General features: G+C 43.6%; 1 protein-coding gene across 1 annotated transcript; it reads right to left on the bottom strand.

Moving 5' to 3' along the window:
* Positions 1–202: 202 nt before the first annotated feature.
* LOC129819535 (histone-lysine N-methyltransferase SETDB1-B-like) lies at positions 203–18,828 on the bottom strand. Its single transcript, XM_055875876.1, has 20 exons — positions 18,440–18,828; positions 17,469–17,726; positions 14,168–14,331; positions 13,994–14,052; positions 13,385–13,880; positions 13,056–13,235; positions 12,613–12,814; positions 12,115–12,188; positions 11,591–11,781; positions 11,279–11,396; positions 10,964–11,123; positions 6,778–6,991; positions 5,990–6,342; positions 5,384–5,500; positions 5,006–5,175; positions 2,326–2,454; positions 1,828–2,103; positions 1,398–1,567; positions 604–692; positions 203–426 (listed from the first exon to the last, which is right to left on the bottom strand). The coding sequence occupies exons 2-20, from the start codon at positions 17,651–17,653 to the stop codon at positions 312–314; spliced, it is 3,462 nt and encodes a 1,153-aa protein (XP_055731851.1). The 5' UTR covers positions 17,654–17,726; positions 18,440–18,828; the 3' UTR covers positions 203–311.
* Between the last annotated feature and the right edge of the window lie 79 nt (positions 18,829–18,907).

Raw genomic sequence — 18,907 nt, 5'->3', positions numbered from 1 at the left:
AGTGCCTTTACATATGTTTAATACCTTAAAAGTTCTTAAGAAATAACTTCAACATTTGTGAATATAGTTTACTAATATATTCTGGCAGAACACATTTGCAGAATAAATTAGGAATGCTATAAAGAACATTTAAATACTTGAATTAATTCATTAAAGCACAATTTAAGAACTGTAATATGAACAAAAAAAACTCAGTGCATGATTAAAATACAAAAAAGTTCATTTTTTATTGAAAAAAGGTTAAGAATACCTATTACAGTATATTCATACATTTACTGAGGCGGTGAAGCTGGAAGTAGTAGTATGGGCTTTCATAACTTTTCCCTGCACTCTGGATCACAGCGACAATTAAGGACTCTTGACGACCTTTTCACACCAAGCTCACATTTATAATCCCACGCCAGCTCTGTACCAGCTCTAATGCGCCTGAAAAATAAAAAGACAATATGATGAATATACTGAAGTGCATATTATAATACACATTTAGTCCACATGGGCATGGGCATTTATTATAGAGCCAAAGGCATGAGCAGACCCCATATTAATCCTGGCTTGGACTCTCAAAAGACCAAGCAATAGATATCATAACAGAAGGTCACTAACTTGCTGGCAAAGAACGCCACCCAGGGAAATCGAAGGTCATGTGTGTCCACAAAAACATTCTGCGCAAACAGGTTTGGTTGGCAGCTATGCTGTAGAGAGAAAAAAAGGAGAAGGTGTTGTCACGAGAATTTTCAATCCCAATGATGATAACTTGACAATTATCTAAGCTTTGACCAATCCCCGAGGTTTGTAAGACCCTGGGTTTAATAATAATTAGGCAAAGACTAAGCTTCTTCAAAAGGTTCGTAAGCTTTATTCAGAGAACGTTCTTAAGTCAAAAATGCAAAGACAATAATTTTATAACTCCCACCTCCACCTACTTACACGCACACACACACAAACAGTAGGTGGGCTGCATCTTTCCCCACGGTGTGCACATTCCTCGTTTATCACTATTCTACCAAGCTGGCAGTTCCATGCCGTTTCCTTCCTCCCTAGATTAGAGGGACCTTGACAGGGCCTCTTTCCTGACGTAAGTTTTTCAGAGTTCCAACCAGGTCAGGTCATGTATAGTTCAATTGTCCTCTATTTTCTCAGTCACACATTTCTCACGCTTAACTTGTCTCAACCAAACCTTATTGGATTTTAGTCTAATTATTCTAATACATTTTACATAGTCTAATAATTACATTTCAGGGTGGAATTCTTTAGTCTTCTTTAGACTTTAAACATATAAATTCCCTTATCAGATGTATAGTTGGCGGATCTCTGAGAAGTATGGATATAGATAAAATACTGTCAGGGCATACTATCCAACACACGATATCCTCTGAATATTCCTCCTCATGACTCACATTGAGGTAACGACCCACATTCCCTTCTAGCTTTGCATCGATGACGTAGCATGACTCCTCCCCATCAAAGAAATGCCTAGTGGCGTTTGAGGCCTCCTTGTCAATTCCCTCTGCTGTACCGTCCTGCTGGTCAGAAGATTTGGCGTCAGAGCCCGATTTCGTCGCTGGGTCTATGAGAGAAGTGTCATTTGATTAGTCTGGGAACCAAAAAAAATATCATTTTTATAAATCAAAAAATAGTGGAGAATTCATAAAGATGTTTCTGTCAATTTTTGTCTGTGCTTTACTTTCCTACAGTATTTTGAGAAACCATCATTTATCAAACCAAATAAGAATGAATCCTCTACTGAACCTCAGTAACCTTTTTAGTTTCCCTCCATGTTTGTTTTTTCTCTGAGTATACTTTTCTGTATATACGGTTTCCTCTTACCCTCCTGTAGTATTTTGGCATGCCTGCGGGTGACGTAGCTCCTCTCCATAGAGGAGACGTTGTGCCTGAAGTCATCATCAGAGCCGCCATCATCTTCACTGACATCATAATCCTTGTCCTCATAATTGTCCTCATAGTCACTGGGTTCTTCTTCTTCATCATACGAGTTCTTCATACGTAGCGGCTCTTTGTCGTGGTTTCCCTCTTCCTCATCACCACCACCATCACAGTCATCATCATGTTCACTTTTGTCTTCTTCTATGGGCTCTTCTGAACCTAATGTAGAACAGAGGCCACAACATTACAGAGATGATCAGTTCTGTTGTTTCTCTTTGCACTCCGTGATCTCGGTGTCCCCCACTGGGTATGTGCATTTACAGTTCATGAATTGACATGCAAAACCAGTGTATCTTTTTCACATTCATATAAACATAATACACAGATAGGGTAGATCTGATGCTATGGCTGCAGGTGAGGCCAGGCTCTGCATGTCTGTACCTGACTCATTGTCGGAGCAGCGGGCCTCACTCTCGTAACCCTCCTTGCTCTCAGCTCCTTCTATGTGGTTCAGGTTGACCATGTACATGTTGCCCTCTGTGCTCAAACTCTTCTTGTTCATGATTATCCCTAAGGGGAGAGATAGCAAAGGAAAAAGTTGTGAGCATTGTGTGGAATATAACAGGAAGAATGACATTGCAATAGTAGAAGGAGAGAAGAGGGCAACACTACTAGAGGGCTTGTATTGAGCACTAAAATGATATATATATATATATATATATATATATATATAGCAGAATAAGACTAATAGTGTATGTAATAGGGCTGTTCCCGACAAAAACAAATCCTGTTCTTTTGACCAATTGATTGGTAGAAATGTATAAACATGTTTTTCTCCATATAGACAACCTATGTGTTTGAATCAAATCAACTATATGCACTGAGCTTGTCTGACGCTTTAGGCGAACTGTTTGATGAAATAATTAAGACACAAATTACTAGAGGGAGTCCGACCGCAATTGATTTGATTGTGCCGCCTGGCTCAGACTTGATGCGCTGTGTAAAAAAAATAGACAGTGAGTGACTGACTAGCACCCGTGGTCTCTCTCCTCCCTGCTGTAGCGACCACCACAGAACATGAAAGTGCATTATCGCACTGTCCGATAATTACAAACGTTTGACTGAAAAGTTCCAAAATCCCTCATTTTATTAGGAAAAACATGACCTATTCCCTCAACTCTTGCTCTCTTCAGATGACACATGTATGCATCGCATGCACGTGACCAAAGACCTATTCGCACGGGACTAGCATTACTAGAATGTCCGTTATTCCAGATAACGATTCGGACGGGATTGTTTTTTCCCCCCAAACTGCCCCCAGTAATTCTCTTTGTTCCCAATAAATTGACAGTTATGAAGGAAACCTGGAGGTTTTTATTCTCGGCGTGAAGATACAGAATTTCAACATGTCCAGGTGATTAGGCCACACTGATAACTCGAGCTTGGTTCCTAAACCATATTTCCTTTAGTGTCGCCATAATATCTGAATTGATGAAGTGTGATCATAATCATTAGGATATTTTAGTGATCTGCAGTACGTCCTAAATGCCCTCAAGCCTTCAGAGTCAGCTAAACAGTGCAATTGCACTTGAGATGCATTTTAAGGCTATGGATGAGAAAGTTAACTTATCATTTCCAAACGTTTAGGTCAGTTGTATGCTGCTGCTTTGCCATCTAACAGCAAGGGTTGCATTAAATATGCTCAATGATGCATTTGGCAATATTCAATTTATACGCACAAAACATATAAACAAAATCATTGACTGTGAAAGTTGATAGGCTACTTGTAGGCGATTCATATATCCCTTATGCGCAGCACTTTGTTCAATTTATCGAATCAGTTACTGTTTTTGTTTTCTAAACAGGATGTGCTTTTAGGCCTACAGCTCGATGGTGGTTATTCAAGGTTGCAATACTAAGCCTACTAATGTTAATGACATTATTACTATTATAATAATAATAATAATAATAATAATAATAGCAACAAGGAGATCAAGAAAAAGGAGCGCTATTATTATAAATATTATTTTTGGGACAATTTGGTGTAAACACTAAATTAATTATAAATAATACCAGAGAGGCTGTGCTAACAAAAAAAAAGTGTAAACTCTTTATTACAGCAAAACGGTTTCCTCTCCTCACTTAAGACAATTAAGGCAAGGGCTGTTTTCTCATCTCCTCATTCTGCTGCTGTCTCCACGGCATTGTTCTAAAACACCAATATGCGGGTTAACTTTGCTATTATTGATAAGGGAATTAGATGCTTAAAGGTAATGATTAATGAACCCTACCCTGAAATGTAACTAATTAGTGATTATTAGTTTATGTAGCATGTATAATGAATAATTAAAGTATTCAACGTAAGTCTAACAAGGTTCAGAAGAGACCTGTTAGGGAGAGAAATGTGTGTGCCTAAGAAAATACAGAGAACAATTCAACTGTGTTTGACCCAACTTGGCTAGAACTGAGAAACTTATGATAGGACAGGGAGTCCTTCTCAAGGTTCCTCTAATCTCGGGGGAATGGAACTGTTGGCTGGGTAGTGATAAACAGTGGTGAGAACTCTGGGGAAGGATACGACTCACCTATTGTTCTTTGTGTTTTTTGTCTTTGCGTAAGATATCTACTGTTTGTGTGGAGGTATGTGCGTAAGTGGGGAGCAAGTTATAAAATGTATGTCCTTGTATTATGGACTTCAGAACGTTCTCGTGAATAAACTGTGCGGACCTTTTGCATAAGATGAGTCTTTGCCTAATTATTATTAAACCCAGGGTCTTACGAACCTCGGGGATAAGTCAAAGTTTATTGATTGTTAGTTATTATCATTGCGATTGAAAATTCTCGTGACAATTATGCACATAGCAACATAGTATAGGAAAAGCCACCAATTCAACAGCGCGCTGAAGTGTTTCAGAACCGTGGACAGCGGCCGCTATCCAATGAGGGAGAAAGCGCATTTTTTGCTACAGTCGACCGAGATTTCTGTAGTCGAGCAAACAGCCTATCGACCAAACAATTGACCGGTCGAATAAAGGGGTCAGCTCTAGTATGTAATCAACAGAAGTCATACTTAACAGCAGTCTGTCTGTGTTGGGTTAAATTAGATTCCTAGCTCACTCACCAGTGTAGGTGCAGACGAAGGTGCCCTTGGCAATGTCATCCAGGCAGCGGATTCCCCAGCTCTTCCCCATGGTCATGAAGAGCTGTAGCCGCAGCTGAAGGCCATGCTGAACCACCCGGTTAGAGCACACCCGCGGGTCACAGCGGCACAGTGCGTTGCACTCATATATACTGCAGACAGAGGGAGGTGGTTGATATAGAAACAATAATAATAATAATAATAATAATAATAATAAGGGCTTTTCAGACATTGCTCTCAAAGCATGTCACAAAAAACAAATGCAGAGAAAGAGCTGAGAGGAAGGAGAAAACTGAGACCAACAGTCAGATGGATATTGCGATTGATGGATCGTTTCCATCTGTCAATTAACAGCCTCACCCTGTGGAGAGGCGTTTCTCCAGCCTCTTGTGTGTGTAGCCAGCGTTGACGTCCTCAGGGCCCGCTGGCAACAGGGCTGTGGCCTGGATGGTCAGCTGGTGACAGGAGCATGCCGACCTACATCAACACAATATACATGTCCATAAATACATATGTCAAAACAACCTCTACATACCCAAAATACCCCTGAATATAATCCGATTAAGACATCGCCATTGGGGTGAATGGATATAGATGAGCTGTAATTTGACATGTGCCACAGTAGGAAATGACACACCTCTTCATTGGCTACTACCTTTACCTCTTGGTACATACTTAGCATTACAGAAATCAAGGAGTATCAAAAACATGGCACCATGATGACACACCAGGGGTTAAAGCAACCACAAACAAATACCATGACTGGAACTTAAGTTGATCTTAGATCGATTGTCTGAGGGGCCAAGTTAACCTCCCCTTTCATGTAAAACAAAACATAATGACCATCATGCTTTTAGGGATAGAGGGATATTTTGTACATCTATTAAACTGGTTGTCCAGTCCTTTAAAAAAAGGTTAAGGAAATACATTGCAGTGACGGAGAACTTTAACCCCTGTGACACACACCTATCCCTGCAGCCGTCGGTGCAGTCGCAGCCCATCAGAAAGTCTGAGCTGGTGTTGATGGAGACCCCACTGGCTGCGACACGCTGCTTGTTGTAGATCACCGAGAGTGGCCGGATGCTGTTGAGCTCGTTGATGCAGGACAGTGGCTGGTTCTCTCTGCCCAGCGTCAGGTCTGGGATGTTGATCTTGTAGGGCCGGGGCTGGTAGGTGGTGGTCACAGACACAAAGGGGTCCAGGCAGAACATGTCCAGGAAGAGGAAGTCACAGCGTGTCTGTTGAAGGTAGTCCTGCACAGCAGTCATGTTGCTCAGGCTGAGGCCACACGGCGACCGGTAAAATATGTGGAAATACGTCTGAGAGAGACAGAGGGCCGGAGGAGGAAGGAGGTAAGAAAACCCAAAGAAAGAGCATAAACATAACAGAGTTTTGAATTACTACAGGTATGAATCTTGGATGACAACAGAATTATACATTATTTTTCATCTGTTGCTATGGAAATGTATCAATTGCTCTGCTCCAAATTCTCCAGTTAAGAAGAGCACAGCATCAGGCATGACCTAGCACCCCTGGAGCTGAGTAATCACTATAGGTAATGGCAGAGTTCTGTATCATGAAGTATGATGTTCCAGACAGTCCAGTTAGCTAGGTGCTCACCTTGTTACTGACCACGGGTGAAATTTCCCCTAGGATCAGCTTCACCTCCCCCAATCCTAACCTAAACCATTAGAGGGGAAAATGCCCAACTAACCCATGATCAGCATCTAGGGGCAACTTCACCCTACACCCACCTTGTTATTGATCCGGTGGCGGCCCTTCATGCGGCGGAACTCGCAGAGCAGGGGGATGAGCAGCGGGTTGCGTCCACGGTGCTTAGCCTCGACCTTTGACCGGATGCAGTTCAGGCAGGCGGGGCAGCAACGGTGGGGGGTGAAGGTGACCGAACCTTTAGCTGTGATGACAGACGACTCCTTGTCGGTCGTACGATCCTGGCCCAAGGGCCTCCTGACATGACCAGGGAGAAGATGGCATGGGTTTGAGGGAGAATGAACGAGGGAGGAAAGGTTGACAGCCTGAAACAAGGATCCAAAGGTTAAATAAGGGGTACTTATTGGCCCTACATATTGGCCCTACATATTGGCCCTGTCTGTAACCAGTACAAGCTTGTGGTGTGAAATGGAAATGTGATTTTTGAATATCCCACTCCCCCTGAGACACCCTTGGAGAGTGCACAGTCAGGGATCAGCCATTATTGACGGCGACCCTGGAGCAATTAGAGTTGGTCGCCTTGCTCAAGGGCAGATCGACAGATTGTTCACCTAGCTGGCTCGGGGATTCGAACTAGCAAGCTTTTGGATGTGGTGGTTCATTTCTTTACTATCAAATGAGGAGAGACAAACTATTCACACGAGTCAGAGTCATACTTCAACTAAATCTTTAATAGTGAGAGCTTTGCAATAGCGATGTCTGGTCGACGAATCACCGTCTCTGATGATTCGTTGAAAGCGGCGAGACAAAAGTACAAAGGTCTTTTATAGTCAAGATACACCCCCTAGTCGACACATTTAAGGTCTTCGAAAGCCAAGTCAACAAACAGATGACCGACCATCTCGAATCCCACCATACCTTCTCCGCTATGCAATCTGGTTTCAGAGCTGGTCATGGGTGCACCTCAGCCACGATCAAGGTCATAAACGATATCTTAACCGCTATCGATAGGAAACAGTACTGTGCAGCCATATTCATTGACCTGACCAAGGCTTTTGACTCTGTCAATCACCACATCCTCATCGGCAGACTCGACAGCCTTGGTTTCTCTAATGATTGCCTCGCCTGGTTCACCAACTACTTCTCTGATCGAGTTCAGTGTGTCAAATCGGAGGGTCTGTTGTCCGGACCTCTGGCAGTCTCTATGGGGGTGCCACAGGGTTCAATTCTTGGACCGACTCTCTTCTCTGTATACATCAATGATGTCGCTCTTGCTGCTGGTGAGTCTCTGATCCACCTCTACGCAGACGACACTATTCTGTATACTTCTGGCCCTTCTTTTGACACTGTGTTAACAACCCTCCAGGCGAGCTTCAATGCCATACAACTCTCCTTCCGTGGCCTCCAATTGCTCTTAAATACAAGTAAAACTAAATGCATGCTCTTCAACCGATCGCTGCCTGCACCTGCCCGCCTGTCCAACATCACTACTCTGGACGGCTCTGACTTAGAATAGGTGGACAACTACAAATACCTAGGTGTCTGGTTAGACTGTAAACTCTCCTTCCAAACTCACATCAAGCATCTCCAATCCAAAGTTAAAATCTAGAATTGGCTTCCTATTCCGCAACAAAGCATCCTTCACTCATGCTGCCAAACATACCCTTGTAAAACTGACCATCCTACCAATCCTCGACTTCGGTGATGTCATTTACAAAATAGCCTCCAAAACCCTACTCAATAAATTGGATGCAGTCTATCACAGTGCCATCCGTTTTGTCACCAAAGCCCCATATACTACCCACCACTGCGACCTGTACGCTCTCGTTGGCTGGCCCTCGCTTCACACTCGTCGCCAAACCCACTGGCTCCAGGTCATCTACAAGACCCTGCTAGGTAAAGTCCCCCCTTATCTCAGCTCGCTGGTCACCATAGCAACGCCCACCCGTAGCACGCGCTCCAGCAGGTATATCTCTCTGGTCACCCCCAAAACCAATTCTTCCTTTGGCCGCCTCTCCTTCCAGTTCTCTGCTGCCAATGACTGGAACAAACTATAAAAATCTCTGAAACTGGAAACACTTATCTCCCTCACTAGCTTTAAGCACCAGCTGTCAGAGCAGCTCATAGATTACTGCACCTGTACATAGCCCATCTATAATTTAGCCCAAACAACTACCTCTTTACCTACTGTATTTATTTATTTTGCTCCTTTGCACCCCATTATTTCTATCTCTACTTTGCACCTTCTTCCACTGCAAACCAACCATTCCAGTGTTTTTTTACTTGCTATATTGTATTTACTTCGCCACCATGGCCTTTTTATATTTTTATTTATTAATATATTTTATTTGCCTTCACCTCCCTTATCTCACCTCACTTGCTCACATTGTATATAGACTTATTTTTCACTGTATTATTGACTGTATGTTTGTTCTACTCCATGTGTAACTATGTGTTGTTGTATGTGTCTAACTGCTTTGCTTTATCTTGGCCAGGTCGCAATTGTAAATGAGAACGTGTTCTCAATTTGCCTACCTGGTTAAATAAAGGTGAAATAACTAAATAAATAAATAAAAAATAAACCACAGATGTTTTGAACGGGTCAAGGTGAGACGTTTTAAATGAGAAAGGAGTATCCCGTAGCCAGATAGCATTCGCTATAAATTATCATTCAGTTTGGTCCATAAGACTAGGTTCCAATCTCGTTCCTGGTACTTCATAGCACAAAAACAGCAACTCATCCAATGGCATAAATCAATTGTCAACTCCAGATACTCCCATCTCAAGTAAAATCCCTTCTTGACCCCACTCCTGGACAAGCTCACTGAGGGGAGTGAGCCTCTAGGTCATACGCTAACCCAGGATAAGTGCAACATCAGAGATGACTTACAATGTTTCCAGACACTACCACACACATCCCCCAATGCCAAAGGAGGGAGTGACTGGCGCACAGACATTGTGGAGACAAGTAATTGGTTCCCCATTAATCACGCCATCCCTTCACATGGTTTAAGAATAGGTGGACACATTCACATATGAAGACAATGTTCCATTCTGTCCTCTTCCCTTCCTGATATTCTGCATAGCACCAGGGACATGTGAAAGACAAGCCTGACCTCTCCCCTCTCTGGGCCCCAGGTGACTGAGCCTGATAAGTTGTATATGTTTAAAGTAATGACTAAAGAATTCCACCCAGACACGTATAAGACTATGTGAAATGTATTAGAATTATAAGACTATATTCCAATAATGTATGTGTGGGACAAGTTAAGAGGGAGAAATGTATGGTTGAGAAAACAGAGGCTGGTAGACTACACATGATAACTCTGAAAAAGCTGACAACTGGAGGGTCCTTCCAAGGCCTCTCTAATCTATGGAGGAGAGGAGAGAATGGCGAGAAACTGCCAAGGCTGGTAGAAAAGTGATAAAACTCTGTGTGTGTGTGTGTGTGTGTGTGTGTGTGTGTGTGTGTGTGTGTGTGTGTGTGTGTGTGTGTGTGTGTGTGTGTGTGTGTGTGTGTGTGTGTGTGTGTGTGTGTGTGTGTGTGTGTGTGCGCGTGCGTAGAGGGGGTTATAAAAGACTGTTCAAATTTGGTTGACTTTAGAACGTTCTCTCAATAAAGCTGACAAACCTTTTGAAGAAGCTTAGTCTTAGCCTAATTATTATTAAACCCAGGGTCTTACAAACCTCAGGGATTGGTCAAAGCTTAAATAATTGTTTAGTTATCATCATTGAGAGTGAAAATTCTCGTGACAAGCCCCATCTGAGGGAAGAGGTGCAACTGCCAACACGAAGGGAGTCCGAAGGGATACATTCTAATAACAAGTATATCACATAAACATATTATGCAGATAAGACATCTTAATTATCTATGTTACACAACTAATTCTGATTCTTCCACCAAATGGGTTACTGGCCCAACGCTCTAACCCAGGGGTGGGCAACTCCAGTCCTCGGGAACCTGATTGGTGGCACACTTTTTCTCCATCCCTAGCGAACACAGCTGATTAATCAAATTGCATTCTAAACTGAAAATCATGATTAGGTGATTATTGGAGTCAGGTGTGTTAGCTGGGGTAAAACTGTGACAGCAATCGGGCCCTCGAGGACTGGAATTGCCCACCCCTGCTCTAACCGCTAGGCTACCTTCCACCCTAATAAAATTGAATAATAATGTATGCAGGAAATAAATACTCAAGAAATTCGTGCAAGACGCACTTTTGAAAAGAGTACAGAAACAGTATAAACACAGACATAAATTCTACTCACCCTACGGATGCTGACTGTTTACCAGCAGCTGGCTGGCCCTGGCTGACATTGTTTGAAGTGACCTGCGCTGGTATTACTGTTGATGAGGGGCTGACGTGAGGTTTGTTGGCAGCAGCCGTGCTAGTCTGGTGGATTGTAGTAGTAGTCGAAACTGCTCCCCCTGGGTGACGGACAAAGAGTGTGCTCGCTAAATAAACGCATTGTCCAGACGGCTGATGTAGATCATTCATTCAGATAAACAAACACAAGGCTGTCGATGTGTCCATTATTTATCCACAGGGCACAGAGTAAAAAGGAGATAAGACAGACACTTACCACTGTTGGGCCGTGTCACTGGTGGTTTATCCTTTGCCTCCTCAACACGTTTCTTCATGTTGGCCATGTGCTCCAGACGCAAAGAGCCTCGGTACACCCATTCCTTATGTTCGTCATCCTGAGAACACCACACAGACACACTTTAGCGCACAGTGAGACATACAGGGAAAAAAGGCATGGCATTTTGTGTGTCAGTGAATAATTTTACTTTAGTTAGGTAAGCATAACCAGAATACCAGGCACAATATACTGCAAGTCAATCACTATCAAATGTAATTCAAGGTTACGGATTAAGCAGTTGTAGCTTCTCACCTTGAAGAGGACGCACAACAAGCTGCAGTCAATCTGCTCTACTTCTGTCCTCCTCTGGATCCCCTCAAACTCCACGTTGATGGGCTGTCCCGGTCTATACTGGGCCATGGGCGGGTTGGGATACACCTTGATGTATTCCTTGATGAACTCCCTGTTGGCCTCATCCTCTATGTCCTCCCACACCTCCGGCACTGCAGTCGATAGAGAGAGACAGGAGGCTTAGCTTGTGTGAGTCGGTGTGCTTTTCTGCAAGAATCTCACCAACACCTGCATTGCAGATTAAACTTGTAGCATGACAACAACCCGAGTAGAAGTTCTGCTGCTCCGTACAAGACAATTAATTGAAAAATGGATAACTCAAATGACTTTGGTATATCTTGTTGCACAGGTGGATTCACCCAACTACAGCTGGATCTGAATAAAACATCCTACATTTGGTAGGAGGATCAAACAAGATTGGAGCCAAGAAGTATTGAGTAAATATAAGAGAGACATTTTTTTTTTAAGCCCGAGGCTGTTCTTACGTGGTCTGCAAACAATGTGGAGATCCGGCAAACCGACATAGGAAGGTGTGCCGTCGTCAAAAAAGACCAGGAACCTGAAACACAAGGAGCGCCACAGAGCTTTACTAAGACATTGATGGATCACATTCAGCATGATGTTTACATTTAACATCATCCAACCATTCACACATAATACTATCAGATATGGCTGCTACGCTGGCTGTTCTACCTGATAAATGCACACATTCCGTGATTAGAAGGGAACAATTTTAAAAAATGCAGAGGAACTGGCTTCGAGGTCCAGAGTTGAGTTCGAGGGGTGTAGGCTATATTAAATGGATTTATGTTCCAAAGGTCCACATCAGCGGCTTATAGGTTACGGTGTAAGCCATGAGGTGCTAAACGTGTTTATGTTAATTAATGCTCAATTACTATGAGACCGGCAGTTATTTGCACGACAATCGAAAGGCTGACAAAATGTAATGAACGCCACAGCCCTACTCACACACACTCTCATACCTCATGCGGTTCTTTCGGTTGGGGAGCTCAGCCAGAATGCCAGAGTAGAACCAGGACTGCTCGGCGTCCTTGAACTTGGCCACCACGCGCACGCCCACGTACAGCCGCTCCAGTGAAGCGGTGTGGTCAAAGGCTATGTGGTGTCCTGACAGCATGCTTCTCCCCTTCTCGCTAAAGTCCACCTTATACCTGCTTCCACTCTCTGTGGAGCGTCAATGGTTGAGATATAGAGAGCATTGAGAAAACAAAGAATTCTGTAAACGACATGAACTGATATAAAAGCATAGATATATGACTAGATATGTCAAAGTGACTTGAAAAAATAAAATATTATTTTGCAGCTCTGTGCATACATTGAAACACATCAAGCATAGACAAATCTACACCATTACAAACAAATACAATGAGAATAGAAATAAATCAGTGGGTGTGTGTGTTCTTACCTGATAGTTTGATTTCTGTAATCTTGCCTGAGTGCCAGGTCTTGGTCCTCCTCCTAGCCAGGACCTTCATATCAGTCTTGATCTCCTCCTCTGTGAGGCCGGGAGGCGGCTGAGTGGCAGGGTTCGGCGCATGGGTCGGAGCTTGCGACACGCTGGTCACCACAAATGGAGTGGACGTTTCTGTCAGAGAGAGCGAGAAGACCACCATGAGAACTAAAGATTTTCCTTAAAGATATAGCACTGACATCAAGTTGCAAGCAATTTAGAGAAGACCAATAATGCAAAACAAGGTCAAACATTTGAAGTCCAAAATGCAAAGCACAAGTCACCTTTTCTGGTCTCTTGTTGTTTTAATGGGACAGTGGAACCACTTTTGCTGGCCTCCTGTAATTTTGGTGGGGAAGCTGTGCTACCTTTGCTTGAGTTCTGCTGTTTTGTCGACGCAGAGCAGTCACCTGCTCTGGGCTTTTGTGGTTTCGATGGCACAGAAGGATTTGCTGGGGCAGGAAGCGAGTCTTCCCTGTAAGACACAAGTTGATGCTTGGTTCGGACAGATTCTCTTCTCTTCCTTTCCCCTTTTCTCGGCCGTCCACGTTTGCTGGACTCTGGACGTTTTGATGAGATCTTTTTTGATTTTGATGGAGTATACTCATCGCCGCTGTCTTCTTGTGGACTTGGTGGTTCAGACTCTGATTCAGCAAGGGGGGTTGCTGGGGTATCATTAGAGTTTGAGGCTTCATTTGGGGCAACAGTTACAGTCACAAAAGGGGTGGTCACAGCTGGAGAGGATGGCATGCTCTCCATGTCATCTGCCATGTCATTGTACTAAGGAAGAATTAGAGAAAAGCATGTCAGGAGCATGGCCGAGACCACACATGCAGAAGTGTGTGCATGCGTGTGTGTGTGTGCATTTACATCCTATCTGGCTAAGTTCTCACATTTTCTGTGTCACTGTCTGTAGCTGGGACTTCTCCAGGAGCCGAATCGGAAGCAGCAACTGAGAAAACGATAGAACGGAGATTAAACAAAGCATAACGTATTGGGATTGAGGATCACATCACATCCCATCCCCTCTGTGTCCCATTGAAACAACATCTCCCTCAATCCCTTACCTCCGTCTGTGGCCATGGTGTTGTCGTTTCTGTCAGCGTCCCCATCATCGATCTCAATGACGCTTTGCTGGCCCACTCCTTCATCTTCAGAGTCTGTGTCTCTGTACTCCATGCCCAGTTTGCTGTACAGCGCCTTCATAACGGTCTCACACTCCACCACAGACCTGTGGAGAAACAGTCAAGGCAAAGGTTGCGGTCCCGAAGGTAACAGCCCTCTTCCCGCCCTCCCTGGAAGCTTCTTCCCCACGTTTCTTTACCTCTACGCACATATTGTTATGGTCACCCTGCCTTCACATTTCTCACCCAATCATGAATTTTGATTCTTAAAGTTTTACTGGTGAAACATCCACGCAGCATCTGCATGCCAACCATTTGATCTGAAATCAGTTTCATGGGAATATGCACTTAGATCTTCCTGAGTTATGTAGTGTTGTTTTGAAGTACAGTATTGTTTAGAATTATTATGTACAGTGAGCTAATTTTAGAGCAGAGGGTTTTAACAAACTGTAGCATCCCTGTATTGTTTCAACCAAAGCACATATTTTGCCTAGTGCTTAGTGCTGTTGAGTTGTCCGCATGAGAGAAGTGAGGTTGTTTTTGTCTTACAGTAACGTTATACTATGCTATTATAGTCGGTTCTGTGTAGAATCGATCATTATGTGATCTTGTGATTTGTAATGTAATTGTCAGAGTAGCCAGTTCTCTGGGCAGCCGAACGAGTAGAGCAGAGACTGTGCATAAAGTAGAGAATCCTACACATGCACAGAAGCTTCGGATCTTTAGCTATCGGGAACCGCAGCCTTTGGAATGTCAACAGTCAAATCAGTGCACAACAAATCCACAGCCACGAGTCCAATAGCACTGCTGCAGACAACAGTCTCACATGTATATGCTGCAGTGGAGGCTCCTCAGGGGAGTAAAGGGGGATCATCCTACTCAATGAATTTCTGAAAAATTAAAAGCGACAAATTAAAAAGGTATCCTTTTTAGAGCATACTAAATATATTCACGTCATCAAATAACTGATTGAAACACTTATCTCCCAAGTGGCACAGTGGTCTAAGGCACTGCATCACAGTGTGCCACTAGAGATCCCGGTTCGAGTCCAGGCTCTGTCGCAGCCGGCCGCGACCGGGAGACCCATGGGGTGGCCCACAATTGGCCCAGCATCGTCCAGATTAGGGGAGGGTTTGGCCAGCAGGGAGGTTCTTGTGTCATCGCGCACTAGCAACTCCTGTGGCGGGCGCAATGCACGTTGACACGGTCACCAGGTGTACAGTGTTTCCTCTGACACATTGGTGCGATTGGCTTCCGGGTTTAGCGGGCATTGCGTCAAGAAGCAGTGCAGCTTGGCTGGGTTGTGTTTCGAAGGACGCACGGCTCTCGACCTTTCCCTCTCCCGAGTCTGTACGGGAGTTGCAGCGATGGGACTAGACTGTGAACTACCAATTGGAATGCAGGAAATTGGGCCTTAACAGCCCTCTCTGGGGTAGCTGCAGGAAAACTATTGTCCATCCTCCTCTGAGTACATTGACTTCAATAGAAGTCAATGCTCATGGTTCTTCCATAGACTTACACAGTAATTATGACAACGACTTCCGAAGGACATCCTCCAACCTATTGGAGCTCTTGCAGCACGAACTGATATGTTGTCCACCCAATCAAAGGATCAGAGAATGAACCTTGTACTGAAAGCTTACGCTACAGCTAGCTAGCACTGCATAACATGTGGTGAGTAGTTGACTAGCCAATAGTTTAACAGGTTTTAACAAAATCATTTATTTAATATTTTCTTTCACTTACTAGCTAATGCAGCTAGCTAATTTAGCCTACTCAAACAGAGAGGAATGATATTTATGTTGGCTAGCTGGCTAAGGCTATCCAACACAAACTCTTCTGAGTCAAGGTAAGCTTTTGGTTTTATAGTACTAGGTCACTGGTAATTTTCCACAACTGTCCAGTACCCTCCTCACACATCGCACAAAGGAGTGATTTATTACTGGCTCCTTAAAGACCCAGCCAGGCTGAATTCTTGTTCCATCTGTTGAGGCTCTAAAGATCTTATCACTCCCCTTAGACCCATAGACTGTGAGAACTGGTGAGAACCTGTTCTTGTTTGTTCAATGCTTTAAGAAAGTGGAACCTTTAAAAATATATATATATATTTAACCTTGATTTAACTAGGCAAGTCAGTTAAGAACAAATTCTTATTTACAATGACGGCCTACCTCGGCCAAACGCGGGCGACACTGGGCCAATTGTGCGCCACCCTATGGGACTTCCAATCACAGCCGGATGTGATACAGCCTGGATTCGAACCGATCGTCGGTTCGAATCCAGTGCCGATCGTCACACTCATATCAGTTTTATCACAGTTGGTACTTGTAATTGGATCTACTTGTGATCGGAAAACCTGGAAGTGCGCTTTGAAATGCCGTTAAAGCCTATACCTCAAGTGCGCTATCACTCAGAGCACATCGTTATGTTCCTTCACTCATTCACACACATTGTTCAAAGGTAAACGACCCTGGCAGGTGAAACGGCACATTAGGCTATTAACTTAGTCCTATTCAATTAGCAATGAAATAGGCTAATAAATACCCTAATGCACTGCTGTCTACTACTGCCTGAATTTATTCGACACAGATTTAGATGAAGCTTGGCTAATTCGCAGGGGAGAAGGGGAGACTTGTGCCACGTAACGAGTGACTGAATGCGAGTGAATGAATTATTCTCATCACGGATAATTACAACACCGTTACAATACTTGTTTTGTCCGAGTACTCGGCACACCCCTAGTATTCAATCTGCAGATTATTTTTTTTAGACCTACCTGAATTTTTCCAATAGAAACTCTCGTTTGCAACTGTTTGGACTAATGATTACACCCTAGATCAGCTAGATGTAGGAAAGAGTGTGCATGGCGGTATTGAATGTCACTGTCTGTCGCCTTGATTACTCCAATTTGTCTCTCTCTCTCTGACCTGTGCACCTACGTTATAAACTGTCATTCGTAGGCTAGGTTGTAGCAACCTCATGATGGGTATAGGGAAAACTAGAGTATCATCTAGTAGCCTAAACCTTTCAATGTTACATTGAGCTGGGTTAATGGAATATGAATGACAGTCATCCAATAAGCTGCAATAAAAATAAGATGCAAGCATTGCAGACCAAGAAAACAACACTTATAGGCTGATCCCAGATCCGTTTGTGCTCTTACCAATGCCACGTCTCACGGTCAAGCCACAGCAGATCTGGGACCAGGCTAAACACTTAAGCCAACAGGCTGAAAAACACTCACTCGCAGGCAGTGTTGAAAAGGGTGCGGGTGCAGAGGGCCTGCTTCTCCTTCCGCTGCACTAGGTTCTGCATCTGGGCCAGCTGGGTCCTCCTGAGTTTCACCAAGTCTTGATTCTCCACCTCCTCCTGTATCCAGCCCTGAAGCTCCCCCACGGTCATCTCCATCTCATCATCCCCACTCTCCATCACTTGGGAGACTGTGACACCTTCTTTCTAATGGGTGCTCTCAGGTTTTCAACAGTAGGTCTGTGCTCTGGTCCTGTTGACAAAACATTGACAATTTCCTTCCACTTTTCTAAGAGCTCATAGCATGGCCTGCAGTTAAATGTTTTCATTATTTGTTTAGATATTAAATTGGCGTTGTAATGTAAACATTGAGCGATTTGACTAAACAACAGATCGTCAATGGCATATGCGCGTGCCCAACAAATCAACACATTTGGCGCATGAACTGTTACACAGTTGTTGATAAAACACCACAACGCCTTTCATTAGTTCAAATAGGTATTAAGTGTAAGCTATTAACAAACTATTTCCTATTTTACTGTAAAGATCTGAACTGCACAACGACGGCGAAGAAAGTGATTGTTATGAGCTAACGTTAGCGAGCTAACGTTAGCGTAGTCTGATTAAGCAGGCTGTGTAATAAGCTATTTTTTGTATACCAATTAACGTGAATTGTGTATTACAGACTGATTAAATATACAAACGCTACCGTATCTTGCCTGATTAATCAGATTGACGTTGGCGGATCTAATGCGACAGTAACGCTAGCTAGCTTAGCAGATTTAAACTCAACTCGATATTTAGCTAGCGTTAGTAGCTATTTACTAGTACTATGCTAGTTAATCCAAATGTCTTACTGGTAACTATAAAGTAGTATAGCTAGCTACATGTCTAGCTAACTATGGTTGAATAACTACATTTCTTCGGTTAACCAAATTGTGTTGCAAAAAACATGTATTTTCTCACCTGAAGCTTCCCGCAAAAACATCCACTGTCCACTTCCGCGAACGACGTTAGCCCAGTCAGCTAGCTAAATGAACGTTCGTTTTAGCCAGTCAGCTAGCTAAGTGGACGTTAGCTTTAGCAACCAAGGCAAGGGGGGGTATGTCACAGTGTTCCGCTTTAGCCTATTTATTTCAACATGCTGCAGTTCTTAGACCTTTTTGTTTTAAACGCAGGTAGTATATAACGTTAGCTTTGTCCAATTTCCCATGCATACTCTTTGGTCGAAGTAAAAGCACCAGGATGTGCAGGCTAACTAACTATTACTACCCCCACCGCCATGATTAATTGGAAGACGCTTGCAAACAGGGTAGTGGATGGTAACGTTACCCCGGTGTGCTCTCCTACGATGGCGCCATGATGGTTTGGAAGACGCTTGCAAACTGGGCAGTGGGTGGTAACGTTACCCCCGGTGTGTTCTCCTACGATGGA

This window comes from Salvelinus fontinalis, chromosome 22, assembly GCF_029448725.1.
Source record: "Salvelinus fontinalis isolate EN_2023a chromosome 22, ASM2944872v1, whole genome shotgun sequence".
NCBI classification, from domain to species: Eukaryota; Metazoa; Chordata; class Actinopteri; order Salmoniformes; family Salmonidae; genus Salvelinus; species Salvelinus fontinalis.
The sequence above is the reverse complement of the archived record's forward strand: the minus strand, read 5'-3'. Positions and strand labels throughout refer to the sequence as shown.

Bases quoted from the DNA above. Each gene is read 5' to 3' on its own strand.
- LOC129819535 (XM_055875876.1), bottom strand. From the start codon at position 17,653: ATGGAGAGTGGGGATGATGAGATGGAGATGACCGTGGGGGAGCTTCAG. The intron at 12,189-12,612 runs GTATGAGAGTGT...CTTGTGTTTCAG, and splicing joins AACCGAAAGAACCGCATGAG to GTTCCTGGTCTTTTTTGACG. The intron at 2,455-5,005 runs GTGAGTGAGCTA...CTCTCCCCTTAG, and splicing joins CTTCGTCTGCACCTACACTG to GGATAATCATGAACAAGAAG.